Source organism: Bos indicus, chromosome 16 (assembly GCF_029378745.1).
Source record: "Bos indicus isolate NIAB-ARS_2022 breed Sahiwal x Tharparkar chromosome 16, NIAB-ARS_B.indTharparkar_mat_pri_1.0, whole genome shotgun sequence".
Lineage (NCBI taxonomy): Eukaryota > Metazoa > Chordata > Mammalia > Artiodactyla > Bovidae > Bos > Bos indicus.
The window spans coordinates 38270896-38289402 of record NC_091775.1 but is presented as its reverse complement, the minus strand read 5'-3'; the positions used below and the strand labels follow the sequence as shown (position 1 = coordinate 38289402).

General features: G+C 40.3%; 1 protein-coding gene across 1 annotated transcript; it reads left to right on the top strand.

The window, feature by feature from the left end:
• Positions 1-1907: 1907 nt before the first annotated feature.
• On the top strand, positions 1908-15232 carry SELE (selectin E). The gene is made up of 12 exons (XM_019976032.2): positions 1908-2646; positions 2995-3079; positions 3907-4293; positions 5302-5409; positions 6055-6237; positions 7350-7535; positions 7634-7822; positions 9445-9621; positions 10165-10275; positions 11139-11160; positions 12963-13035; positions 13971-15232. The coding sequence occupies exons 2-11, from the start codon at positions 3043-3045 to the stop codon at positions 13018-13020; spliced, it is 1458 nt and encodes a 485-aa protein (XP_019831591.1). The 5' UTR covers positions 1908-2646; positions 2995-3042; the 3' UTR covers positions 13021-13035; positions 13971-15232.
• The last annotated feature ends 3275 nt before the right edge of the window (positions 15233-18507 follow it).

Below are 18507 nucleotides of genomic sequence, written 5' to 3'. Positions count from 1 at the left end.
GTGAGTTTGGAATATTATACTTCTGGTGGTAATAACAATAAGTTACCTTTACTCACAGTCGCTTCTATTCCTTATTTTTCATATGCCTCTTTTTTGGTATTGGGGTATGTCCCTGCACCCTTTAGCCATAGAGAGAATCTGCTTTAAAATCAGGATCTCCTGGAAAGTGTGATGCAGGGATCAAAACTTTCCCTGGTGTAGCTCAGCCTGCCTTGCTTGTCTCTTCATCCACTTTCCCACCACAGCGGAGAACCTCGAGTCTACTTTCACTATATCTTCTGTCGACTGCTTACTGCCCCCTAGTTCCCTTCCTGCCTTCATGTCTCAGAACGCAGGACACAGCCACTCTGAGGGAGAGCTGGGACTATCACACTGCTCTTGGGAAGAAGAAAGAGATTGGAGGCTTGGGAAGAAGAGGGCAAGGGAAGACTGGAGACTTGGGAAGAAGAGGGAGGCTCATTGTGGGGCAAAATAACAAGAGAAACCACAGACTGGAATATAGCAGTTAAGGAAGCTGGCTCCAGAGACTGACTGCCCAGGTTTCAACTCCTCAGCTCTGTGCTTTTAGTTGAGACCCGTAAAATCCTTGGTTCCTCAGTTCTTCATCTGTGTTGTAGGGATCATAAGAGCACCTATTTCATAGGCTATTGTAAGAATTAAATACATATGTAGATGAATATGTAAAAAACTTAGAACAGGGCCTGGCACAAGATGAAGGTTCAATATATGTTACAGATCATAACTGGGGCATCCAGGACATATATAGTCAATGAAATAGGGACTGTACCACCATTGGAGGTATTTTTAGATATTTGTGAACTAATGAGAAAGGAAAAAGACAAACTTAATTTAGTTATGAAAAAATCATAATAGTAAATGTAGTTATCTTGGGCTGTTATGACTAACTACTATTTTCAAAATAATTATTAGGTACTTTATTATTGTGTCAGATAAAGATCTGCCTACAGTACACATTTTTAAGTGACAAATCATGTGTTCACAACTTATTGAAAATTAATATACATATAGATTAACAATATTAATATTAACCCAGCTTCACATCTTTCTCTAAAATCTAAACAAACACTTGTGGCTGATTACTTTCCACATTTACTGAGCAACAGCAACCACATTTACAAAAGTAAAGTTTGATAAAAAGTTAAAATAATGCTAACATCTGGAAAATATAGGATAGTGTGAGGGTGGATGGTATATATTCTCTGTTAAATTTGGGCATATTTAAGAATTAAATTAGCTAACTGGATTATACATTTACTTTTTAAGTCAGTTGTATTTATTGGAATTTTTCTTCTCTTTTTCTGTTTGGTTTGGGTCTTTATGTACACAGAACCAGGGCACTAACAAGTAGTGCGAGAAATAAACCTGTTATATCCCCCTCAATCCCCTCACGACTACTTCATGTCTGCTGAGAGTACATTGTTAGCTGTCTTATTTTTAAAAGCTGTAACTATAGAATATTAGCTTCACTTGATCTCTACAGAATATGGAAATTAAAAGATTCCCATTTACTGTCGCTACCATTTGAATTAGATGGGATGCAGAGATGGGGAATGGTGATTATATTGTATATAATCCCCCCAAAGAAATGCCAATATAAAGAGCAGGAATCAGTGATATTATATATACATATATGAAGGTGATAACTATATATATAGTTATATTTGATACAGAAATCTTTAAACTGTGTTCATTTTACTATAAAAGTAATAGAGGGTCATTGCAAAAACTGCAAAATGCTGAAAATAATCATGAAGCTTATAAAAATAACCCCTAAATTCTGTCCTCTAGAAATTACTGTTGATATTTTGATACATTTAAAAAAAATTTTTTTTTTTTTTTTTTTTGCAATTCACATTTAAATTTTTTCAAACCAAATTTGGTTCAATTAAATACAAATATGTATAGTTTTCATCTTTATTTTCTCACTGAATAAATCATGAACACTTTCCAGATGGAATATCTGTTTCTCATTTTTCTTATATTTAAGAAACAAGGAATTATTTCAGACATGTAAGCGGGAGATACTATTTCTAGTAATTTAGTCAAAACTATGCATAGAATCTGAGGATTAACATTTTTTCGTGATTAACATTACCTCTGTGAGACAGTGTACCTTAAAATGAGTTGAGTTGGAAGGTGAGAAAGAGAAAACCCATTATTGACTGGTATGTAGTAAGAAAATCAAGAGTAATAGCCCATAGATGACAAAACTATTCTTAGTTCACTTCAGTTGATAAAATTCTGATTACTACCACAATTTCAGGAAAGGGACTGCTAATAAGCCACGTTTTAAAACTTTCTAAAGACATGGATATTATGTTAATAGAATTAAAACCGTGCATTTGTGTCATATTAATAGAATTCATCTAAAATAAAAAGGCACATTAAAAAGGAGAATTCATTTTGTAATGAATCCTTGTAATTTTTAGCACTGTGGAATTGCTGGGAATTCCTCTTTACTGGGATTGGACATATCTTTGTATTACTCACAGGAAGCGAGCATCTTATAAAGAATGGTTCCAGCAGGAGCAGGGCTCCACTGTTCTTGGCTGACTTCACGTCAAACCTGCAGGAGTGGCACAACACAGAAGCAGCAGCAACACGGGAGGAATCTAATACTGAACAGTAAGTGCAAGAAATCTTTACAAGAGCAGTCTTGACCATGAAGCACAGATCATGAATATGAACAGATATGCAAAACTCCTTCCATAGAAGATCTGTGCAAGCTCTTATTGTATTCAGACTGCTTAAAACCTGGCTTTTCTTTTTGACTGAAATGATGAAAATCTTAACTTCTGTATTTATTCCTTTGGGCAAACTTCTTTGAAATAAACCTTGTGGCAAAAGATTATAATCCTTTAATCTAAACATCTTATGATGCCACTTTACACATCATTGTAGAATGATCTGGGTATCTGGTAGCCTGGGAGTTCATTCTATAATTAATTTTGTACCTCCCTCCCTCCCCCCCAGAAAAGCATTTTCAAGTCTAATCTTTGGATCAAAAGAACTCTTGAAGTCATGATTGTGTCACAGTATCTCTCTGCTCTCACTTTTGGTAAGTCAATGTCAGTTGATAGACTAAAATTTCTTATCCTTAGCACTACTGGCATTTTGGACCAGATAAGTCTTCCTTGGGGTGGGCTTCCAAGTGTAATGTAGGTTGTTTAGCAGCATCCTGGGCTCCTCCTCATAATGTGTTGTGCCCTGGGCTAGGAGCCATTTACCTCTTTGTGTCTCAGATCCCTTAGGTATAAAGAGTGATCAAAAGTAATCTATTTCCCAGAGGCCTTTTGAGGATTCAATATCATGGCTCATGTAAAGTGCCTCAGACAGTGCTTGATGGTGCATATTTAGTGCTCAAAAAAGCTTAGTTATTCTATTATTCTACTATTAGGTAGGTGTATTGATAGGTTATAGTGGGTAAGCACCAAGTGGAAGGTCAATTACAAAAGAGAAACGCAGTAGATGGTAGTGTCTCCATTCGTACCCATTTTTACTTTGGAAAAAGTTTTTCCAAGAAATTCTTACTTTGGAAAAACAATTGAATCATCCCAAAGGCCACTAGGGGACTTCCCTGGTGGCTCAGCAATAAAGAATCCACCTGCAATGCAGGAGACGTGGATTCGATCCCTGGGTCAGGAAGATCCCCTGGAGAAGCGCATGGCAACCCACTCCGGTATTCTTGCCTGGAGAATCTCATGGACAGGAGACTGGCGGGCTACGTCCATGGGGCCGCAAAGAGTCAGACACGACTGAAGCCTCTGAGCAGCATGCACACAAAGGCCACTAGATGCCAAAAATATGACAACAAAAGATTCAGATAACAGACTCAAACCACAGCAGGGCTAAACTTTCCCATTCCTTTCATGTTTCCCCCCTTAGTGCTTCTCCTGTTTAAAGAAAGTAGAACCTGGTCTTACCATGCATCCACGGAAATGATGACTTTTGAGGAGGCCAGAGATTATTGCCAGAAAACTTACACAGCTCTAGTTGCAATTCAAAACCAGGAAGAGATTGAATACCTGAACTCCACATTCAGCTATTCACCAAGTTACTACTGGATTGGAATCAGAAAGATCAACGGTACATGGACCTGGATAGGGACGAATAAGTCCTTGACCAAAGAAGCCACAAACTGGGCTCCAGGTGAACCAAACAATAAGCAAAGTGATGAGGACTGTGTAGAGATCTATATTAAGAGAGAAAAAGACTCAGGCAAGTGGAATGATGAGAAATGTACCAAACAGAAACTCGCCTTGTGTTACAAAGGTAGGGAGTCTGTGGCAGCAGTGGGAGGGAGATGTTGTGTGTGAGCATCTTGACAGATTGTTGACTGTATACAAAAACTAATCTCTATTGTGTGGATTTTATGTTCTAAAAAGATACAGTTTTTAAACATTCTATTTGAAATGTTTAAACACCTGAAATCTGCCTCTTTTTGTTTCTTTGTGTGAATGTAGTTAAGAATGTATTTATTTATGTATGGTGGTGATTTAGTTGCTAAGTTGTGTCTGACTCTTGTGCCCCATGGACTGTAGCCCACAAGACTTCTCTGTTCATGGGATTTCCCAGGCAAGAATACTGGAGTGGGTTGCCATTTCCTCCTCCAGGGGTCTTCCCCATCCAGGGATTGAACCTGAGTCTCTTGCATTGCAGGCAGATTCTTTACCTACTGAGCCACCAGGGAAGCCATATATAAGTATAGACCTAAATATATGCATATATGTATATATAAATATAGGCTTCCCCAGTGACTCAGTTGGTAAAGAAACCACCTGCAATGCAGGAGACTCAGGTTCAATCTCTGGGTGCGAAAGATCCCCTGGAGAAGGAAATGGCAACCCACTCAAGTATTCTTGCCTAGAGAATCCCATGGACAGAGGAGCCTGGCAGGCTACAGTCCATGGAGTCTCAAAGAGTCAGACATGACTTAGCGACTAAACCGCCACATACTTATATATAGTGTGTATGCACACGTATAACACACTTTTTAGTTACTTGTTATTTATTTGCAGTAGGATAATTCTCTTTAGAATTTGTGATAAAGTGAATTTTCTATTTCGGGTGCCAGTTACAGCTCTACCTCTGATATTAACATCAGGGTTTGAAATTTTTGAGCTTAAAACTCAGCTTGGGCATTTCATCAAGCACCTCCATTAAAATCTCTGACACTCTGTATCATTGGTGACATCCCTGTTACACATCATTGATCCTAAATTCAAAGAAACTCCATTGAAGCATAACAACAATAGTTATCGCGGATTGTCTTTTCCACAGCTGCCTGTAACCCCACACCCTGCGGCAGCCATGGTGAATGTGTAGAGACCATCAACAACTACACTTGTCAGTGCCACCCTGGCTTCAAGGGCCTCAAATGTGAGCAAGGTAAGGCGTGGTCTCAGCTTTTCCTTCACTTGAGATTGTAGGAGCACTTTATGTCCCAGCTGGTTTTGGTGTCAGGTCTGCATGCTTTGCCTTCCCTGGAGCATATGGAGTCAGAAGGAGGTTAAGAGCTGAAGCTGTGAAATCAGATTCTCCTGCGTTTGAATCCCAGATCCACCACTTAGTAGTTATGGCACCTTGACAACAGGGAGGAAAACTCTCAAGTCCCAGGTTTCTCATTGTAAAACAAGGACAGTAGAGTACCAACTTCATAGACTTATGGTTTGGATGATGTGAACAAATGCAGACACATTTTCATGGTGCCTGTTCTTTGCCGAATCCCTTTAGCCATGTACGACTCTCTGCGACTCCATGGACTGTAGCCTGCCAGGTTCCTCTGTCCATGGGGTTCTCCAGGCAAGAATACTGGAATGGGTTGCTGTGTCTTCCTCCGGGGGAACTTCCCAACCCAGGGATGGAACCCAGGTCTCTTTTGTCTCCTGCATTGGCAGACAGGTTCTTTACCACTAGTGCCTCCTGGGAAGCCTGGTGCCTGACGTTTGATAAATAGTAGTTCTGGTTTCCAGGGTTCTTCCCACATGCTACAGGGTGAGAGAGGAGCAGAACTGATTTGTTTTCCTTTTTCAGTTGTGACCTGTCCAGCACAGAAACATCCTGAGCATGGACATCTGGTTTGCAACCCTTTGGGGAAATTCACCTACAACTCTTCCTGCTCCATCAGCTGTGCAGAGGGCTACCTCCCAAGCAGCACAGAGGCCACTCGGTGCATGTCCTCTGGAGAATGGAGCACTCCTCTCCCAAAATGCAATGGTAAGTCTCTCTCAGAAAGCATAGAGCATTCTCCAATTCATCTCTCACCCCCTTGGTTCCCTGGTGGCTCAGACGGTAAAGCGTCCGCCTGCAATGCAGGAGACCCAGGTTTGATCCCTAGGTGGGGAAGATCCCTGGAGAAGGAAATGGCAACCCACTCCAGTACTCTTGCTTGGAAAATTCCATGGACAGAGGAGCTTTGTAGGCTATAGTCCATAGGATCGCAAAGAGTCAGACACGACTGAACCACTTCACTTCACTGTGCCATTTTCAGCACTTCAGGGAAAGTTCCTTCTAAACTTATCCTAATTAAACAAGTTCTAATTCAACTTGTTCTCTCAGCCAGTGTATATAAGGCCAATATGGTACCAGCTGGCTTTGAGAAAAATTTTGATCCTGTATTTGACATGAGTGTTTCTGAGGCTCTCATGATATGTAAGGGAACACAGAACTGTGGAACTGCCCCCTCAAAATCTGAATGACTTTCTCTCTCCTTTCTCTGTTTAATTTCATCCATGCAATTGGACCATTGAAGATCATGATAACCAAGTACCCTCAGTATATCCTTTTCTCTCTGTTTTATCTTCCTAGGTCAAAGACAGAAAAATTCTTTCCTCCAGGTCTTATTGTTTAGTCGCCAAGTCATGTCCGACTCTTTTGTGACCCCATGGACTGTAGCTCCTCTGTCTGTGGGATTTCCCAGGCAAGAATACTGGAGTGGGTTGCCATTTCCTTCTCCATTCTCCAGGTCTTGCTGGGCTAAAATAAATGAATGTTCTGTGTATGCTGGGATTTGTTTTTTTTAATCACAACTAGTCATAAATCCTGATCTAGAATCTGCTATTTTCCTTTGTTTTTGCCTGTTGTAAAATAAGCCAGGTAAAACGGTCAGGAACTACTTAGCATAGTCAAAGTCAATCAGAGAGGATGAAAATATCAAGAAAAAAACATAACAACTTTATTGTGGGTGCGCATGTCCTCAGAAGTTAACCTCGGGCTTTGAGTTCTACCCTCTGAAGGTAGTTTCCTTACTGTGTTATAAACTCCAGTTCAAGAAGAAGTGAATATCTCACTCTTCTTTAAAATTTCATGGTGTTCTTTCAAATCCCTAGTGGTTAAGTGTGATGCTTTGTCAAATCTGGACAATGGAGTGGTAAACTGTTCCCCAAACCATGGAAGCCTCCCATGGAACACCACCTGTACGTTTGAGTGTCAGGAAGGATATAAACTCACTGGACCCCAGCACCTACAGTGTACCTCCTCTGGGATTTGGGACAACAAGCAGCCAACATGTAAAGGTAAGGTGGCTCCGCATCAAGATTTACTGTAACATCTCAACCTATTCTCCAAATGGGCAAGTCTGATCTGCTAATATAAACTGGGACATGTGTTGCAGCTGTAAGCTGTGCAGCCATCAGCCATCCTCAGAACGGCACTGTGAACTGTAGCCACTCCGTGGTTGGAGACTTTGCCTTCAAGTCATCCTGCCACTTCACCTGTGCAGAGGGCTTCACGTTGCAGGGGCCAACCCAGGTTGAATGCACTGCCCAGGGACAATGGACACAGCGGGTCCCAGTTTGTGAAGGTAAGCCTGAGAGTCTCCTTTCTCAAAGAACAGCAGTCTGCACATGTGGGCACTTAAAATGAAACCAGCTGCCTACATTAACTATAATAACCAGATCTGATGGGCAACAATCATCTTATGTTTTTGAGATGCATATAAAAGAACTCATGCTTGTCCAGGGAAAGGACTGTGTGGAATAAGAGTGGATGCTTTGCTGGTTTTTTAATTGTCCTGGGCTAATATAACTTTGCAACTCCACGGACTGTAGCCCACCAGGCTCTTCTGTCCATGGGATTTCCCAGGCAAGAATACTGAGGTGGGTTGCCATGCCCTCCTCCTGGGGATCTTCCAAACCCAGGGACTGAACCCACATCTCCTGGGCTCTGGCACTGGCAGGTGGATTCTTTATTGTTGAGTCACCAAGGGGCTACAGTCCATAGGATTGCAAAGAGTCTGACACAACTGAGCACATACGCAAATATATAAATATGTATAACTTTATAAACTGGCATCAGTAAGCAGAAAGCTTAATCTAAAGGGAAATCACATTAGAAAATTTGCAAAATAGAATTATGAGAACATGTTGTTGCTTTTGTTGTTCAGCTGCTAAGTTGTGTCTGACTCTTTGAGACCCCATGGACTGCAGTACTCCAGGCTTCCCTGTCCTTCACTATCTCCCAGAGTTTGCTCAAATTCATGTCCATTGAGTTGGTGATGCTATCTAACCAACTCATCCTCTGCCACCCCCTTCTCCTTATGATTTGACTCTAAAACTCTTGTCATGCCCTTCTTCTGAAACTGCTTATAACTAGCAGTGAGGAAAACGTTTCAAGTATGGTCTCAGCTAAAGGGACAGCCTTAAAACATACATAAGCACTAAAATTTAGTTTAATAAAGCAAGAGCGAGGATACTGAAAACAAGCAAGGTTCACTATCATGTACTAACATTTTTGTAGCCAAATACAGCACAGAGTTATTTCTAGTTGCAAAAAACCACAAGACAAAAACCAAACTGTAAAGCAGATAAATTTGATGTGCTGCCTTCTTATCTTCCTTTCTTTTTGGCCTCATCTGTAAGTACTCAAGACTCATAAGTTGCTCTCTGGCTACCTAAAATATTTCTCCTGACCCTAACTTCATCACATGTCAGAACAGAGCTCAGGAGCCATTGGTCCTGTAAAAGGCTGTCTAGTACCATTATCAACAGAGGCACTGGAATTAAAAAAAAAAAACAACAGCCGTTTTCCCATTTGTCCAGGGACTGAAGAGGCACAATTGTGTCTCACTCTTTGCAATCCCATGGACTGAAGCCTGCCTTGCTCCTCTGTCCATGGAATTCTCCAGGCAAGAGTACTGGAGTGGGTTGCCTTTTCCTTCTCCAGGGGATCTTCCTGACCCGGGGATTGAACCTGGATCTCCTGCACTGAGGGCAGTTTCTTTACCAACCAAGTCACTAGGGAAGCCCAATGAAGAGGCAGCCACATACAATTTATCTGCTTTGCAGATTGCCCCAAAGGACTTGATTCTAATTTCCTACATGCTGAAAACTATGTAGTACTTAAGCTTATTGGTGACTTTCTGTCAGTTTCAGAAGTCTTCCAGGCGATTTTTCTTAACTGCTACCCATATGCTCTCATTTTCAGTGGTACGATGTTCACGTTTGGACGTTTCTGGAAAGCTCAACATGAACTGCAGTGGGGAGCCCGTGCTTGGCACTGAGTGTACGTTTGCATGTCCTGAAAGATGGACGCTCAATGGCTCTGTAGTGCTGACCTGTGGTGCTACAGGACACTGGTCTGGGATGCTGCCAACCTGTGAAGGTGAAGCACTGAGTGATGGTGGTTGTCTGGGGCGGGGGAATCAGAGAGAAGAAAGCGAGCAAAGAAAGGAAGCTATCTGGCTACAAAAATGAACTATCCAGTATATCCAAACCAGGAAGGTCAGAAAGGTTACCCAGGTTAACATTTAAGGGATGGATATTTCATTCTATGGGGAAGAGAGAAAACAGGAGTGACATGCTGATGGAATTTTGATTATTGGAGAAAGGAGAGCTAGTGGAAGAAATCGGAGGGGAAAGGAAAATGAGTGAAAAAGAGAGAAAGAGAGAGAGAGGTTAATCAAGGTGTGCTGTAAAAGCTTGGCAAGTTAGAGCTCTGTCTGACCGTGCTGGGAGATAAGCTCACAAAGAGGTTTGGGCTGATCTCAAAGGCCTTTAGTACCATGTCTCTGCCTCATGTATTGGACTAGATGACTCTTCTTCTTTGCACACTATAACCAGTGTACAAAGAAAAGGGCAAATGGACAGAACAGGAAGACTTTAAATTTAATTTCTTCTCATGACTGTCTACCCCCTGTTTCCTTAGCTCCCACTGTGTCCCAAACTCCCTTGGCAGTTGGACTTTCTACTGCTGGAGTCTCCCTTGTGACAATACCATCATTTCTCTTCTGGCTTCTGAAACGCCTTCAGAAGAAAGGTGAGGGCATTTATGAATGTACTCCAAAAAGGTTTTTTGAAAAAAAATTTTTTTTCTCATTGATGAGTCATATTGTCTCTCATAGATTAAAATGTAATCAGAATCAAATCACTAGTCATTTAATGATAAACATGAATAAACTGCAGGATAAATAAGCAGAAATCTTAGGAAAAGAGTTTTAATACAAACGTTAGTGTGCTAACATTGTACAGCTCCAGGGGGTGCTATTCACTTTGAACTCTGTGGTCCGAGGAGTTGCTGCACTGAGGCTGCCATAATTAGTGTTCCTGGGAAAATGAAGAAAATGTTTCCAAAAATTGTATTTGGGATACAGGCTTAAATTTGGGAGCATCTCAGGAAATATGCAGTATTCTTGCCAGGAAAAAATCATAGATAGAGGAGCCTGGTGGGCCACAGTCCACAGGGTCACAAACAGTTGGATATGATGGAGCAACTAAGCACACACAGAGAATATGCAAACACATCTCACCACACTCTTGATCTGTTTGACCTACAGAGTCTTTAAATTTTTTTGAACTAAACTTTGACATTTATGAAATAGGAAATTTCATATCAAATCTGATTTGAGATTTCTCATGACCAACTGGAAGACACACAGACTTGGCAGGTGGAGTCTATAGACTATCTGCCTGCCTTAGGAAGCTGCTGTCCTCTTTGCATGAATGTACACTTTGCATTCACCCTGCCCTGTTGTCACCAAGATATGTTTGTGTTCTGATAATTATAGGGGCCTTGAAGGCCTTGAGTTTGCAATCCCTGATAAATAGAGTCATATTGCTTCAGGATTTAAAATGTCCTTGAAAGTCACTTAGCCCAAATTAATAGTTCTCTTTCTCTTGCAGCAAAAAAATTTTCTCCTGCCAGGTAAGCTGCATTCTTGAATTTAGGTTGGTGCAAAAGTAATTGCGGTTTCGCACTGTTGAAATTTGCTGTTTGATATTGGAATACATTCTTAAATAAATGTGGTTATGTTATACATTATTTTAATGCACATTTCTCACATTTCTCTCATTTATGTGTTTTTGCTAATGACGTTGTGTGTGCTAAGTCACCACAATTGTGTCTGACTCTTTGGAACCCTATGGACAATAGTCCACCAGGCTCCTCTATCCATGGGATTCTCCAGGCAAAAATACTGGAGGGGATATTTCCAACCCAGGGATCGAAACTGAGTCTCTTATGTCTCCTGCATTGACAGACAGGTTCTTTACCACTAGTGCCCCCTAGGAAAGCCCTGCTAATGGCATTACTTGCTATTTGTTTATTTATAATGAAGAGCAATAGTTTCCTACTCTGTTGCTATTTGCTCTTTTTTTAAAAATTAATTAATTTATTTTAATTAGAGGATAATTTCTCTACAATATTGTGGTGGTTTTTGCCATATATCAACATGAATCACCCACAGGTGCACATGTGTCCCCCCATCCTGAATCCCCCTATTCAGAGCACCAGCTTTGAGTGCCCTGCTTCATGCATCAAACTTGCTATTTTGGACTACAGAAATGATGTTAGGCAAAACTCAAATTAAAGCGATTTTTTAATTCAAGTTCAAAATGGGTTGTAAAGCAACGGAGACAACTTGCAACATCAACACATTTGGCCCAGAAACTGCTAATGAACGCACAGTGCGGTGGTGGTTCAAGACGTTTTGCAAAGAAGGCAGCCTTGAAGATGAGGAGCATAGTGGCCTGCCATCGGAAGTTGACAATGACCAATTGACAGCGTCACCAAAGCTGATCCTCTAACAACTAACTACATGAGAAGCTGCCAAAGAACTCAATGTCGACCATTCTATGGTCATTTGGCATTTGAAGCAAATTGGAAAGGTGAAAAGGCTCAATAAGTGAGCTGACCACAAATCAAAAAAACACATCAATTTGAACTGTTGTCTTCTCTTATTCTACACAACAACAACAAACCATTTCTCAATCAGATTGTGACATGCAATGAAAAGTGGATTTTATATGACAACCAGCTCAGTGGCTGGACCAAGGAAGAAGCTCCAAAGCACTTCCAAAAGCCAAACTTGCACAAAAAAAGGTCATGGTCACTGTTTGGTGGTCTGCTGCCTGTCTGATCCACTACAACTTTCTGAATCCCAGTGAAACCATTACATCTGAGAAGTATACTCAGCAAATTGATGAGATGCATCCAAAACTGCAACGTCTGCAGCCAGCATTAGTCAACAGAACGGGCCCAGTTCTTCTCCACGATGCTGGGCCACATAGCACACAACCAACGCTTACAAAAGTTGAACACATTGGGCTATGAAGTTTTGCCTCATTCACCATATTCAGCTGACCTCTTGCCAACCAACTAGCACTTCGTTAAGCAGCTTTACAACTTTTTGCAGGGAAAATGCTTCTACAACCAGCCTGAGGCAGAAAATCCTTGCCAAGAGTTCACTGAATACCAAAGCACACATTTTTATGCTACAGGGATAGAGCAACTTATTTCTCATTGGTAAAAACGTGTTGATTGTAACGTTCCTATTTTGATTGCTAATGATGTGTTTGAAACCTAGTTATGATTTAAAATTCACAGTCTGAAACTACAAATACTTTTGTACCAACCTAATTGCAAAGCATGCCCTTGAACATTTTACACATTTTTCTCTTCATGTTGGAAACCAGTGCTTTACCTTGGTGTTCTCATGTGTTCCACAGCAGCTGCTCAAGCCTGAAATCCAATGGATGCTACTCAACACCTTCCAAGTTAATTTAAGTCCAAAGGAATCAGGTAAGATTTGAAAATCACATATGGTTTTGAAAAAAGACATCTTCTCCACATATTCTACTGTTTCTTGAACCCTCCAAACCTGCTAGTTTCTAGGGGGGATATCACCACCTTGGTGTTATTTTATGGAAAGTTGTTTCTTTTTTTTTGTAGGAGAAGAAAGGAACAAGAATCTTGCCTTCAATGAATCATTTCATTTATGAACATTAATGATAATAATGATAGTTAACCATTCTATGGCACTTACTATAGTCTAGGAACCACTCTAAGCTAGGAATTCTATGAGATAAGGGCTATTGTATTTATTATTATATATATGAAGAAAATGAGGCACAGGGAAGTTGAGTAATGCCTAAAATCTCAAAACTATTAAGTTATATAGTCAGGAATCATACTCAGGCGGTCTGGCTCTAAAATCTGTATTCTTAAAAACACTCTGCTTTGCTTTGTGAGAATTTGGAAGGTTCAAGTTGCCTCTGAATAGATTTTTTTTTAATTAATAGACATTTTTATGTATGCAGTTTTAGGTTTACAGAAAAAAATGAGTAGAAAGAATAGAGTTCCAACATACCTCCCTCATACCCTCTGATTTCCTCTATCATTGACATCTTACATTAGTATGGTATTTTGTTAAAATTGATGGGCCAGTTTTGATACATCATTATTAACTAAATCCCAAAGTTTACATTAGGGTTCAGTCCTGGTTCTGTACATTCTGTGGGTTTTGACAAATATATAATGACATGTATCCATCATTACAGTATCGTACAGAATCGTTTCACTATCCCAACTGAATAGGATAGCGTTCCTATTTGCTGTTCATATTTGGACTAGCCTCGTGAGAGTACACACAGCTGTCTGTGCTAGAAGGGGAATTTTGTTGTTGCTGTTAGTATGCAAAATATTAAGGATCCTGATGTCATGCACTCTCATTGCAGGAGCACAAGCAAATTAGGGAACTAGAGCAATACCCTGAAGATGGCAGAGACAGAGAGGTCTGCTTGGGTCTCCAGCTCTTCTCTCCTACTGCATCCACCGGCTACATTTACAGGTGGGGCCATGGTACCCATGAGGACTTCAGTGGACAAAATCCAACGAGCAAGTCCAGTCTGCCACCAAAAAAGACTCAATTCTCTCCTTTCCAGCGCTGGCTCTGGAAGGGAAGAATGGCTACTGGAAGGAAAGGATATTCTTGTCCATGCAAAAGCAAAGAGACTAAGGCTCTAGAATCTCAGGATTCCTTTCCTAACTCACCCTTCACTCACTTTGAAATCTTGTGGGGGTAATGCAATATTTAGTGGCACTGTTTCCTTCTTTTGTCCCTCATGGTGTTTCAGCTGCTGACTCTGTAGTTGCTGTTATGGGGATGAACAATTGTCAAGAATTTAGAGGAAACTAATTGGTTGTAGATATTCTATTAATAGACTTGGGGAAAATGACAAAAGTTTCATGCCACAGGGTGATGACATGTGAAAAGTTGTTAATAGTGAAAATTCTATTTAGCGCAGCAAGTACAGTCTCAGTCACTTTGATCCTTGTGGGATTCAGTGTTTTTTAAAGTATTTTTACCTTCCCAGGTGGCACAGTGGTAAAGAATCTGCCTCCACTGCAGGAGATGCAAGAGACGTGGGTTCAATACCTTTGTAGGGAAGATTCCTTGGAGAAGGAAATGGCAACCCACTCCAGTATTCTTGCCTGGGAAATCCCATAGACAGAGGAGCCTGGCGGGCTACAGTCCATGGGGTCAGAGTCAGACACGACTGAGCGACTAAGCACTAAAGTGCTTTTAGAGGTTGTGTTCTTTTTTGCTTGCATTGAATATAGTATAAATGCCTTAAGTCTTAATTCAGTACAAGTATTTTAAGTTATTATTTTAAATGTTTTATGTATGTATTTATTAAGCTAATGTCATACCTGGGCTTTACCAGGTGGCTCAATGGTAAAGAATCCATCTCCCAAGCAGGAGATGTGGGTTCGATCCCTGAGATAGGAAGATCCCCTGGAAAAGCAAATGGCAACCCACTCTAGAATTCTTGCATGGAGAATCCCATGGACAGATAAGCCTGCTGGGCTATATATAGTCCATGGGGTTGTAAAACAGTCGGACATAACTTAGTGACTAAACAACAAATGTCTACAATCACAGCTACTGTACGTAACATGGCTCTGTAAAGTTTGATAATAAACATGTTTATATTTATCCTGTGTAATGGCTCTTAAAAATCTATTTTACTTAGGTAAAAATCACATACCATAAAATTCACTGTTTATAAATATAAAATCCAATGGATTTCGGTATATTCACAAGATCCTGTGACCATCACTGCTATCTAATTCTGGAACATTTCTATCACCCCTCAAAAGAAACACAGGACCCAACAGTAGTCACTCTCCATCTTTCCCAGTCCTTGATAACTACTTACCTACTTTTTCCTTCTATAAATTTACCTTTCTGGACATTTCATAAAAATAGAATCATCCTACAATATGTGGCCTGTTATGTCCAGCATCTTGTGTTTAGCATAATATTTTTTGGGCTCCAAAATCACTGCAGATGGTAATTGCAGCCATGAAATTAAAAGACGCTCTCTCCTTGGAAGGAAAGTTATGACCAACCTAGATAGCATATTCAAAAGCAGAGACATTACTTTGCCAACAAAGGTCCATCTAGTCAAGGCTATGGTTTTTCCAGCGGTCGTTTATGGATGTGAAAGTTAGACTGTGAAGAAAGCTGAGCACTGAAGAATTGATGCTTTTGAACTGTGGTGTTGGAGAAGACTCTTGAGAGTCCCTTGGACTGCAAGGAGATCCAACCAGTCCTTCTAAAGGAGATCAGTCCTGGGTGTTCTTTGGAAGGACTGATGCTAAAGCTGAAACTCCAATACTTTGGCCACCTTATGCGAAGAGTTGACTCATTGGAAAAGACCCTGATGCTGGGAGGGATTGGGGGCAGGAGGAGAAGGGGACGACAGAGGATGAGATGGCTGGATGGCATCACTGACTTGATGGATATGAGTTTGGGTGAACTCCGGGAGTTGGTGATGGACAGGGAGACCTGGCGTGCTGCAATTCATGGGGTCGCAAAGAGTCGGACATGACTGAGCAACTGAACTGAACTGAACTTTCAAGATTCAGCCATTTTTTTCTATCATGTATCAGTACTCCATTCCTTTTCATTACTGAATAATACTCTACTGTTTGAATATGCTTCATGTTCTTTTTCCATTCATCAAATGATGGACATTTGGATTGTTTCTGCTTCTTGACTATTGTGACTAACACTGCTATGAACATTCATGTTCAAGTTTTAGAGTAGACTTATATTTTCAGTTGTCTTGGTCATATACCCAGAAGAGGAATTGTTGGGTCATATGGTAACTTCATGCTTCACGTTTTGTGGAATTGCCAAATTGTTTCCCAAAAGGGCAGTACCCTTTCACAATCCCATCTGCAATGTGTGAAGGTTCCTATTTCTCTACGTTCTTTTCAATACTTGTTATTGCCTGTCATTTTGATTATCACCACCCTAGTGTGTATGAAATAGTATATATATGGGTTTTGGCTTCAAGACTGTACAGTTGTTGGAAAAATATTAATAATCTAAAAACAATCATTAAGCACGATGAAACAAAGACTTCTGGAGTCTGTGCATCATGCTAGCTTCAATTCTAGGTTACTCAAGTCAACCAATTCACCTTGTTTTATCCTCCAGACTCAGTTATTCTCCAGGGTTAGAGACAGTAGTTTTTCCTACAGAGAACGTGTGCCTTCTCTTTGCTAAAATAGTGTCAACGCAAAATGCCTTGTGTGTACCCAGCTAAAAACCACCTTGTGAATCTCATTGTTATCAAAGAATTGGAATATCTGAAATTCCTAAGAAAACAGGGTTTAATGTTTGGCTTGGTTAGCCAGACTAAAAAAAAAAAAAAAAAAAAATGGCTATAACATTGGTACAGGCTAAAGTTTTTTTCACTTTGATTCTATACTTCTTCTTAGCTCAAAGTACTAAAGTTAAAGAAAAGGCGAAAACCAGTATAGATCCTGCTAATTAGGGATGTTTTCATGTAGGACTGAAATGGATACACACTTGAGACATCAGCTAGAAATGCAGAGGAAGCAGGAATATTAGCTTTCCCAGGTTCCCCCAAAGAGAAAACTGAACAAATTAAATGTATTCAGAAGATACCCAAGTCAAATGGACATAGACAAGTAGAGCGCATACAGTAGTGCAAAGTGGAACAATTCTTGGTGTCAGCAGATTAAAAGATTAGAAAAGAAGTTTTTAACGAAAGAACACAAAAATCTACCTAAACAGGAAGAGCTCATGGTCCTCTTTCAGTTCGAAAAAATATAGTTTGTACCTTAAAACTTTAACTGCCTTCTCCCAAAAGATTCTAAGCCAAAAGAAATTAAAATATTGCTCTCTTCAGTTATGCACATATGTAGTCAGGCTGCTGGTTTATAAGATTAAAGTCTAAAATCAAGGAGATGTTTTCTTTTCCTTGATCTCCCAATAGTGCAAAATACTATCAATAGCTATTTTAATAACTTTCATCAACTGATTCCCGCTGAGAGCCCTCAGAATGGGTCTTTATTACCACCCCTGGACTACTTGATAAAATCCCCACAAACTCATTAGTTTCTAGGTTCTCAGTTGGCTGTTAAGATGCACTATGGTTTCAAGTCATTGACACAACCAGCACACAAATCTAGTCTTTGCTCACTTCCCAACCACATTTCACACCAGCACTTCAGGAATTGTACTCCATCCACAATGGAGAAGTTTTTCTGCCTGCCTTGGAGACATTAGCTTCTTCTGTCTGCAGTTACTCCCCTTCCCCATCTAGAAAGCCCCTACTCTTTGTGTCCCTGATTCCTCCTCATCTTTCAGGTTCTCTGCTTAAATTTCCCTTCATGACAATTGACGCCTTAGACCAGGTCCCCTCTTTAATGTTCTCATAGCCCATATTCTTCTTTTCTTTGATTGGTATTAAATAATTATTTGTTTAACATCTGTCTTCCCCACTAGATTCTATGTTTCTTAGGAGTAGGAACTTATTACCTTATTCATTGCTATAATCTTAGAACCTGGCCTATTCCTGAAACATGGTAGATACTCAACAAATACTTATTGAATGAATGAATAAATAAATGGATGAACGAAAGCAGATTTGGGCTCATCCTAAGAAGCAGGACTGCTTTTCACAAATGGAATGAGTTGTCTCAGAAGGCAAAAATTTTAAATCCAGTTATGCAGCAAAATATATTTGGCAACAGTACAGCATAAAATGGAAATAAAGAGAAAGCTGATGGCTAGAAATAAAGGAACTAGGTAATATCCTAGAGATTCCATAAGGTAGGATTAAGAGGCAATGCAGTGGCTTCCCTGGTGGCTCAGTGGTAAAGAACCCACCTGTCAATGGAGGAGATGAAGGTTCAATCCCTGGGTTGGGGAAGATCCCTTGGAGAAAGAAC